The 10,980-nt window shown below is 39.4% G+C and overlaps 1 protein-coding gene across 2 annotated transcripts in view; it reads right to left on the bottom strand.

The window, feature by feature from the left end:
* The window catches only part of UBA3 (ubiquitin like modifier activating enzyme 3), a 24,239-nt gene extending 17,438 nt beyond the window's left edge, over positions 1–6,801 (bottom strand). The window contains exons 1-4 of one of the 2 annotated variants that reach the window (XM_003785508.2): positions 6,729–6,801; positions 6,487–6,528; positions 4,536–4,656; positions 2,905–2,985 (exon numbers count right to left, since the gene is read on the bottom strand). In XM_003785508.2, coding sequence (XP_003785556.1) covers positions 2,905–2,985; positions 4,536–4,656; positions 6,487–6,528; positions 6,729–6,748 — 264 coding nt within the window. In that variant the 5' untranslated portion in view covers positions 6,749–6,801. The remainder of the gene's footprint in view (positions 1–2,904; positions 2,986–4,535; positions 4,657–6,486; positions 6,529–6,728) is intronic. The other variant, XM_023510712.1, reaches the window with a different exon arrangement.
* Between the last annotated feature and the right edge of the window lie 4,179 nt (positions 6,802–10,980).

The following is a 10,980-nucleotide window of genomic DNA, read 5'->3' as shown; positions in this document are numbered from 1 at the left end:
AAAAAAAAAAAAAAAAAAAAATAGTTCTAAAGCTAATCTTAATCACCCTTGCTCACCACCACCACCAAATCTGTTCTTTTCCTAGTATTCCTCATTTCAGTAACTCCATCCTTCCCAGTGTTCAGGCCAAAACTTTGCTGTGTCATCCTTGACTCCTTTTCTTACTCTCATAGCACCCAACAAATCCATTAGCTAATTCTGTTGATTCCATCTTCAAAATATATCTACAATCTGACAGCCTCTCACCACCTCCAATGCTAAGGTCCTGTTCATGGTCTCTGTCATCCTTTGTCTAAAGGACTGTAACAATCTTCTAGCTGGTCTCTCTGCTTCTATTCCCTGCTCTTCTTTTTGTCTATTCTCAAAGTAGCAGCCTCAGTGATCTGGATTAAAAGAAACCAACCAATTCATTCATTTGCATAAATCTCTCCAATGACTTTCTGACTAAAAGCTACAGTTATTACAGCAGCCCCCAACGCTTCCTGTGATATTCACTCCAAGCCTCTCCATCTGCTATCATCTCCAAAAATGCTCCCCCTAGCCACTTCTGCTTTAGCTAAAATGGCCTCCTTGCTGTTCTTGAACAAAAAGGTTCATAACTCCCACTTCACAGCTTTTGTACCTGCCATTCTCTCTATTCTTTCTCCAAATATCTCTATGTCATCTTTAGCCTCCTCTGTACCCAAATCACATCTTTTTTGAAACCCCTTCCCTTCCCATCAGAGGCTACCTATCTTCCATTTTTCCTTTCTTCATAGCATTTTACCTACTATATATTTTACTGGTCTTTTTCCTTTAACTATAATGTGAGCCCCACAACTACAAATGTCTATCTGTACAGTTCAATAACATATCTTTGACATTAACATGGTGCTTGGCATATGGGGGAAGGGCTCAATAAATATTTGCTCAGTCAGTAATATTAATGCCATATTTTCTTTTTAAAAATGAGCCTTTGGCAGGATTACAATCAATTAAAAAAAAAACCCATGTATATCTCTTGTGTACTCATATGTGAAATAAGAAAAGAAACAAGCAGTAAAATTGAAAACCCTTACTTTTCTTCTTCTGTGTAAAGCAGTGGTTCTCAACCTTTCTAGTGCCTGGACCCTTTAATACAGTTCCTGTGGGTCATGACCCACAGTTTGAGAACCACTGGTATAAAGGGTTATTATGATGCAATAAATAAATAAAATAACAAGGCCACTCCTTAAAGTTGCTTCATGAGTAATCCTCAGATCTAATCTTCAAATGCTTTCATTTCAAATTAGTAGCCATTACATTTTCAAATAATGGCTTCAAACTTGAAAAAGTTAAGCTTTAGGAAACTTGTACATATGTAATACCTAACAAAAACCATTGCCATTCTCCTTCCCTTTTAAAAGTCTTTAGTGCTCGTAACACTGTTTATGTCTGATAAAGTACTGCCATCTTGGTACGTCACCACAGAGTATGTCATACAGACTGCTATTTATTTCATGTGAAATGTGTATCCCTGAAGTAACTTCAAATTCATCGAGGACAGAGATCATAATGATCTACAACTCTCACAGAAACCTAGCATAGCACTAAATACAGCGAAGCACATTCATGTTTTTGCAACTTCACCTGAGTGACATTAGTGTTTCCTAGCAAATTAATGTGCCCCTGTTTACATTTAAATTTTAACCCCCTTGGCCAGCAAACAGCCTAAATAGCCTAAAGGCCTAAACAGGCTACCATCTGCTTCATTTCTAAGAGAAGGCTACTCCAGCATTTCCACTCTTCTATACAGAAACGAGAAACCTGGCATACAGAGCTCTACAGTAGTTCTCTCCCTACTCATCGTTGTTAAATAAACTTATGATTTATAAATAGCTACTTTGTGGTTATAAAAAATCCATGAAACCAATTAGTTTAAATTAATTGAATTACAAATTTCCAAGCAATATATGGAAATTGCTTCACTAAAGGTTTAGCTTTCCCAAATCTTTTAACTCTGCTATTGTATAATCATAAAAAATTACCATATCATTAGGTCAACTAATTATCTAATAGTTCACTGAAAAAGAACACTTGACTAAGAACTGATGACCTGGATATGATTCAAGGGACATCACTATAATCCAGGAAAACATGATCAAGTTGGTTAATATCCCTTAATCTCAATGTCTTCTCCTCTATCTAAAATGTGACAATGTCTTGTAGACTTTGCTGGGTTATTTGGGGAAGCAAAAGAGCAAATTATTTTAAACTACAAATTACTAGTTATTTATTTCACTGAAGTTAATGAGTGCTTCATAAAAAGAAGCACCAAAAGTTTTTTTGGTAAAAAGCAGAGAAGAAAGTAAAAGTAGAAAATTCTCCCAATGACTTTATAGTTGAGAACTTTAGAGTTTAAAAAGTTCCAAAGTTGCTGGATGCAATGGCTCATGCCTTTAATCCTAGAACTTTGAGAGGTCAAGGCATGTGTATAGCTTGAGCTTAGGAGTTCCAGACCAGCCTGAGCAAAGTAAAACCCCATCTCTACTACAAATAAAAAAACTAGGAAAAAATAAAAATAGAAAAAACTAGCCAGGCACTGTGGTCGGCACCTGTAGTCCCAGCTACTCCGGAGGCTAAGGCAAAAGGACAACTCAAGCCCAAGAGTTTGAGGTTACCATGAGCTATGACATCAAGGCATTCAACCCCAGGGCGATAGAGTGAGATGCTGTCTCTAAAAAAGAAGAAGTTGCAAAGTTATACCATCGTTTTAATTACTGCCTAAAATTTGAACTGTTAAATTTATCTAACAAAACCTTAAAAGGTTAACAATTACAATAAAGAAATGTCCTAGTATGACAGAAAAGAAACATTTACTTATCAAAGAAGAAAAATACATACTTTATAAATATATATATATATATATATATATTTTTTTTTTACCAGGTTTTTCAGGAGCTCACATCCTAAGCCGCCAGCTCCAATAACTAGAACTTTACACGTATCTAACAAGAACTGGAGAGACTGTAAAGAATAGAAAGGCAGATTAAAAACTGGATGATAACCATAAGGATCATCAATAAAGCAAAAACCTTAAAATAGTTTCTGACGTTTCTATAAAAATGAAATTAAGGATAAAGAGCAGATTTTGTAGCTGATCAATTATTTTAAATTCATGAATTAGGTATAACCAGAAATTTTGAAACCCTAATGATTACAAAGAGTTTCAATCTTAATGTTTAAATTGATTTTTATAGTATAACATTAATACTAGTTTAACAAGAACTATCCCTAGTTTTCTTTTTAATTTTTGAAAGGGGATATAAAGCATCAAATTTAGTTATTTAACTGACTTCCTAAAGAAAATATTCAGATCTAGGGTGGTGCCTGTGGCTCAAAGGAGTAGGGGACCAGCCCCATATATTGGAGGTGGCGGGTGCAAACCCAGCCTCCGCCAAAAAACAGCAAAAAAAAAAAGAAAAAAAGAAAATATTTAGATCTTTAAAACAGGACCAGGCACTGCAAAAGTGTTTAAAAGTCTAAAAAATAAGGTAAGAAGAATAACTATTATTCTTCAAACCTTAACAAAACACAAGATGGCAGAAAGAAAAATAGATAAAACTATTAGAAAATAACATGTCAACAGAAATACAACTTGAAACAATCATTTAACACAAGTACCAGTCTTAAATTATCAGGTAAAAAATTTCAAAAGCACAGGAAAATATGGTGTGTTATCCAAAGAAAGGCAGAATTAATATCATCAATTTTGCCCAACAGTTAAAGAGAAAAGTTATTCAGATGAGATATTGGGCCCAATCCAAGAGTTTGCACATTAATTTTTAGGAATAGGACAATACAGTATTACTGTTTCAAAGTAATCTCTTATAAACACAAAAGGACAAATATTTACTATACAGAACATTTTTTTCTGGGCGGCACCTGTGGCTTAAAGGAGTAAGGCGCTGGCCCCATATACTGGAGGTGGTGGGTTCAAACCCAGCCCTGGCCAAACACTAAAAAAAAAAATAAATAAATAACAACCTCAAAGAATATTTTTTCCTACCTTGTAATAAAAAATAATGCATATATAATTAAACATTTGCCTTAAGTCAGACACTATCAGCCCAATATTCTATGCTTGTATCCCATAGCACTCATAATTTTCAACATGTAATTAATTACATTCAATGCTAAGTAAAGACGCCCATTTTAAATATATTTCAAAATTAAACAAATACATTATTTCCATCAAAATTAATTTCTCAAAGCAGTGCTATAAAAAGGAAGTCTCAGAAATCATTTGAAGCTGGAATTTTAAGTATAACTTAGAATTTTAAATGAGATTATTTTTCTCTTCGAAATTTTCAATTTCTATGTCATTATAAATGTGAAAATGACTCAAACATTAGTCATTCAAATAAAATTTGAATATTCAATTTAGTATTTCAAGATAACTTAGTTACATAAAACAATTTTATTAGTATTTTCATAAGAGCAAATTAAAAAGGAAGCACTACCATTTTGAAACATATAACTATTAACAAAGTTATTTAAAAATAAATGTTTCTCACTTCAGTGCTGGGTTCGAAATCAGGGTGTGTGAAGGGTCCAGATCGCTCGAGGAACTTCTTTACATGGTTCCAGCGACCTTCCCAGTCTCCAGTGTCCCCACACCCACCATCAACAGCCATTCTGCACAGAACACAGTAAATTCAGCTGCAAAGATCAGTATGAAAAAGCCATACCTACAGCTATCATGGTTTTCCCAAATGAAAAGGTAAGCATATCAGACCTGCTCAAATAAAAAGGTAAATATTCAACATGGTTATGTTTATGCTTTCAATTTTTTTATCTATAAATCTTTTAAAGTTAAAAACTATACATATTTCTACTTTTGTTTCAACCATCTGATGAAATAAACCAGTCTAATGTTTCTGATTTCCTAAAGAAATCCAAGATCAAACTTAGGACACTGGTATGTGGGTGAGAAATGGACTTCTCTATAATTGATATTTACAAACGATTACATCAAATTTCCCCAATCTGTCCCTTCAACACACTTAGCATCAGGAAATAACAGATACAGGGAGGAAAAAAAGTCACACTTTCAGAATTGTGATGCTTCAAAAGTAATAATATTTATGTGTCCTTTCCAAGTATAAAAGATGTGATTTAAAGATCATTTTTAGTGAGAGGAACTTTGAGACTTTGCTCAGAAAAAAATTCAGGTCATAATTTTCAAAAAACAATCTCTTAATACCATAAGGTGGTTTTTGTTGTCACTAAACACACAAAAAAAGTTTTAAATTACCATTATGCCAGACAGGCATTACTATCTAGAAATCTTTAGAACATACGAGTGAATAGGGCAGGACTCCTCAATTTCTATCTTCAAATATATTAGTAATATTCATTTTTTTACAAAAGGGAGCAAGTAGCCTAGCAATAAAGACCAAAGGTTTTGATGTCAGAGTTGGTTTGGTTCCACAATTAATAACATGGTGACCTTGAGCAGATTACAGACATAAACCTTATCTGTAGGTTGTTCATAGCTACTTCTTAACATCATGAGAATAAAGAGATAATCCACATAGAAGACGTCGTTACATTACTTGGCATACAGTAAGCATTCAAACTTTTAACTCTCATCTCATGCCATTTTACGCAAAAGTAGAAGGGCAATTAAAAGGAGGGAAGGAAAGTGAAACTCAATTTGTCTTCCTTCCAGTACTCCTTCTGTTGAAATTCAACTTTGAGAGGGAGAAAGCACCAAAGAGGTGGTACTGGATGGCATAAAAATTATACAACTCGCCACACCCACTGCAAGACTTTCTTTTTTTTTTTTAAATCCTCCCACGTAGGTAGGAAGGTAGGGGAATTATGTGGCACTGGCCAGGTTATAAAACACACATTGTTTAAATCTGTGTCACCAGCACAAAACTAAGCATCTGATAGGAAACAGAGTGTGTAGTAAAATGGGGAAAGTAAGTTGTACAGAGTCAAAATCCTTCTTTAAGGACCTACTATTTTGTAAAGATGATTGAAGTGCTTAGTACAATACCTGACATACAGAGTTCTCATTAAAAGTTTGCATTTTAGTACTAATGTCTCCTTGTTTACGAAAGACCAAAAAAAAAAAAAAAGGCCCTGTATCCGTTTCGTGTGTGTTTAAGGTGGATTGCCTTTACACAAGGTCACCGTTCTGACAATTTGGGATGGAGGAAGAGTGGGGAGGGCGCAAGGGTCCTTCCGCAAGACCTTTACGTCAGGCACCCCAACAGACCCCTGCACAGGACCCAGGGGCAGTGCAAGTCGGCCACATGCCTGCCCGGGGTAGAGACCAGGAGCGGCCCGCCCGGCCCCTGGGGCTGCGGGACGGGGGTCAGGGGATGAGGCCGCGCGGCCTGCGCTCCGGGTGCCCCCCTCCCAACCCCCCGGGCCCGCTGCGGCTGGTCCCCTAGGCCTGGGGTGAGGGGAGGCGGGGGTCCCCGGAGAGGGCCCCGGCCTCCCAGCAGCACTAACTTCTCAGCCAGCAGCTCCTCTATTCTCCTTCTTTTCTTCTCCCTAAAAGAAAGAGAGAATAAAAGAAGGGTCAGCATCACGCTACACATTGGGCGCCGCGAGAGGATGGGGGGCGAGGAGAGGGGACGGGGCGGGGGTGGGGGTGGGGGAACCCCGGGTGGCGGCGGCAACCGCCCACCGCCACGCTCTCTCACAACCCAGCCCAGCCCAGCACGGCGCGCCTTCAGAGCCCGGGTACTTACGGCTCCTCGCCATCCGCCATATTGTTCTCCGCCTCTTCCCAGATTCCCTCACGGCGAGGGGGGCTGGAGGCGGGGCGGGACTGGAGGGGGTGGGCGGGGCGGGAGGGAGAGGCGGGGGGCGGGATTGGAGGGAAGGGCGAGGGGGCGGGGCTAGAGGGAAGGGCAAGGGGGCGGGACTGGAGGGGGCCGGGGCGAGGGGGCGGGACTGGAGGGGGTGAGAGGGGCGGGAGGGAGGGGCGGGGCCCACTGCGCAGCATCTCTTTCCAGGTTTAAATCTTTTCCCTGTGATTATAATCTTGATTATTTACTACATCTAATTAGAGAAATATTATACCGTGTAGTATGCTTTTACGCAGAGTGAAAATGTAGACTTAAACATATGCTTATGCAGTTTATGTTAATAATTACATAATATGGTGATGTAGTCTATGAAAAACCTCCAGGAAGAACCACCCCAATATGTTGGAGCTTTTCTTTGGGGCAAAGCATCAGAAGTTTTCACTTTCTGCTTTTCGGGATGGTTCCAAATCTTTGCTTATCTAGACACACAATTTAAGAATAAATTTATCTAAGTCAGTTTCATTGGGGTGAGGTGGAGAGATTATTTTCTGTGTGCAAATCAACACTAATATTTTAGTGTCATGTTTCGTTAGGTAAATTCAATGGGAATGGAATTAAATTGAAAACCTTTGATCTGGTTTATATGTATATATCCAGAGAAAAGAAAAAATTACAAAAATAAAGAATAATTTTGTACACCCATAATCCCAGTACCTAAAGGTAAATTATGGTAGAATTTTTGATTATTTTCTTCCAGAGTTAGAAATACACATATATACATGGGATCTGGATAGGTGGATAGAGAAAAATAATCATGTTGAAAAATATATATATATGCCTGTGCACCAGTGTGCGCGCACACACACACACACACACACACACTACCTTTCATGGAGTAGCACTGGAAAGAGATTTGAAGGATTCAGAAGGAACTGCATTTAAATCCTTATTCCTCAGATACTATGAGACCTAGGGCACTGCTGTTCCTTTTGTAAAGTAGAGGTAATGGTGTTCTTTTAAGACTGAGAATTAATAAAACCCACAGTGGTTCTCAAAATACAGTCCCTGATCAGCATCACTTTGGGTTTATTAACAATGCACATTTTCAGACTCACCCTTATGCTTCTGCAAAGCCTGGAGTGATTCTCTGCAGGTAAAGTTTGAGAACAGCTGAAATGGAATATATAAAGCCTGGTGGGTATGCAATAAATGTAGCTACTGTTTCTAAATTGTAATATTTAATCTCTTTTTTGTTCTGTTGTCCCCTGAGCCTTAAAAAAGGCTTGGCTTCTATGATCCCCGCAATTAGGATCAATTCAGTATCATTCATTGAGCTGCAAGTCAGTGCCAGGCAGTGAGTGGGGGAATAGAGTTCACAGTCCATAGCAGGAGACACTAGCATCTTTCTAGGTCACATGTCAACATCAACTCAGAAACCTCTTTTTCTTGCCCAGACAGCTCCACAGATAGAAACCAGTGAAGCTAAATCCTTGCTTATCAAAATGGCCTTTGGTGGCGTGGGCCTTCAACAATGCTACTTTAAGGATACCCTTTAATTAGTGGCAGCCACCTTAGATGGTGAAACCCAGCAGGCACCTTAGGGATCACCTGCTCCAGTCTCTCCCATTTCACATTGGAGGAAACAGACCTGGGGATAGGATACAACTAGTGCACAAAGAAGCCTGCACAGGCATCTGGCCCTTCGTTTGTATGCTTTGGTATTTTAATATATGACACCAGGCATTCACCCACTGATGGGAAATAGCCTCCTGCCTTTGCCAGTAATGAAAGCAACAGATTTATTTTATTTCCAATGGAACAAATCAGCTGCTATGATTTTTAAACACAGAAATACTCAGAATGATGCTGTGCAGAAACACAAGTCCCAGTATAAAATATGGCCACAAGACCTCTACAATGAATCTGACAACACCCTCCTCCCTAACAAATAGCTCTACTAATAGCATTCAAAATTACTGGAATAAAGTAACAACTCAGTATGTGTTCAAAAAAGAATCTAAAGAAAAAGAAGCATGGTTAACATTTTGAAAGAGAGGGAAAAGAGAATTATGCTATAGGCAGCTTTAGCTGATTTTTTTTTCTTTCTGTTTTTTTTTTTTTTTTGAGACAGAGTCTCACTTTATCGCCCTTAGTAGAGTGCCGACCATGGCATCACAGCTCACAGCAACCTCCAGTTCTTGGGCTTAGGCAATTCTCTTGCCTCAGCCTCCCGAGTAGCTGGGACTACAGGCACCTGCCACAATGCCCGGCTATTTTTTGTTGCAGTTTGGCTGGGGCTGGGTTCGAGCCCTCCACTCTTGGTATATGGGGTTGGCGCTCTACTCACTGAGCCACAGGCACCGCCTTAGCTGATTTTTTTTTTTTTTTCTGAGACAGAGTCTCACTATGTCACCCTGGGTAGAGTACTTGGCATCATAGCTCACAACAACTTCAAACTCTTGGCCTTAAGCAATTCTCTTGTCTCAACTTCCCAAATGGCTGGGACTACAGGCACCCACCACAATGCCCGGCTATTTTTTTGTTGTAGTTGTCACTGTTGTTTGGCAGGCCCAGGCTGGATTCGAACCCACCAGCTCTGGTATACATGGCTGCTGCCCTAGTGGCTGAGCTACAGGCTCCAAGCCAGCTTTAGCTGATTTTAAAAAAATCCTTCATTTATTTTTAAACCTGTTTGGAGGTTTAAACAAATAAAAATACTTTGGACAAATATCAATACCATATATCAATTGCCTGTGATTAATGAATAATCATATTGTTATTAATACACTCTTGACAGCTTCTGGTCATGCAATTCCAAGCAGTTGGAAGGTGAAAGTTCTTAGTCAGTTTCTAATGCTCACAGATCTCTCTCTAACAGGTGTGGAGCTCCCACCCTCATTTTGACCCGAGATCATTTACTCAGCTTGCCCACAGTACTGCTTGGTGAAATTCTTAAGCCGCAGGAATTCCTCCACACCCTCTGACTTCCCGTAACTGAACACAGGCCCAGTGTATCTCTATTTAGCATAGCTTTCATTGTCTCATATTTAAGTAGCAGCAAGAAGGCAGGGCCTGGCTGCACCCTTCTCTTCCCTTACCCCTTTATTGTTTTTTGTTTGTTTGTTCCTCTCCTTTTAATCTTCTACTGTGCTTTCACAGAGCCTTGAAAGAACTCAAAATATCTGTTAGCATTAGACTGAATTTTCTCAACTTTTTATTCCCCTATCATACCTACCTAGATACAACCAAAAGAATAAAACTAAGGCAAGATAAATTCTGTGGGCTCAGCACCTATGGCTCAAGTGGCTAAGGCGCCAGCCACATACACCTAAGGTGGCGGGTTCAAATCCAGCCTGGGCCGCCAAAACAACAATGACGACTGCAACCAAAAAATAGCCCGGCATTGTAGCGGGCGCCTGTGGTCCCAGCTACTTGGGAGGCTGAGGCAGGAGACTCACTTGAGCCCAGGAGTTGGAGGTTGCTGTGAGCTATGATGCCACAACACTCTACCCAGCAGGACAGCCTGAGGCTCTGTCTCAAGAAAAAAAAAAAGATAAATTCGGTGGCTGTTTATTAGAAAAGCAGAGAAAACAAAACACATTAAAGCACTCTCTCTTTTTTTTTTTCTTAAGACAGAGTCTCACTTTGTTGCCCTCAGTAGAGTGCTGTGGTATAGCTCACAGCAACCTGAAACTCTTTGGCTCAAGCAATCCTCTTGCCTCTGTCTCCTAAGTAGCTGGGACTACTGGTGCCTACCACAATGCCCAGCTATTTTTTAGGGACTGGGTCTTGCTTTTGCTTAGGCTGGTCTCAAACTCCTGAGCTCAAGCAATCCACCTGCTTCGGCCTTCCAGAGTGCTAGGATTACACTCCTGAGCTACCACACCCAGCCTAAAGCACTCTTACTACCATACAGATGAATCATGGGCTGTACTATTAATAACAACAATAGCAATACCGAACTGCGAGCATTTATTATATGGTAAGCACTTCCTATACAGTACTTCGTTTATCTTCCTGTATGTGGCAGACATTCTATTATCCTCATTTTACACATAAATAAACTGAGGCTCTGGTGAATTAGGTAATTTTTCGAACATCACCAGCCACAGATGAAAAAGGAGCTGAGACTCTTAATTTTACTTTCTCTGACTTTAAACCCTTCCATTTTTCCAGAATCAAGAAAATGGGA

This window comes from Otolemur garnettii, unplaced genomic scaffold (assembly GCF_000181295.1).
Source record: "Otolemur garnettii isolate 467f Iridium unplaced genomic scaffold, OtoGar3 scaffold00015, whole genome shotgun sequence".
Classification (NCBI taxonomy): domain Eukaryota; kingdom Metazoa; phylum Chordata; class Mammalia; order Primates; family Galagidae; genus Otolemur; species Otolemur garnettii.
Note: the sequence above shows the minus strand (reverse complement) of the source record. Positions and strands in the feature narration are given on the sequence as shown.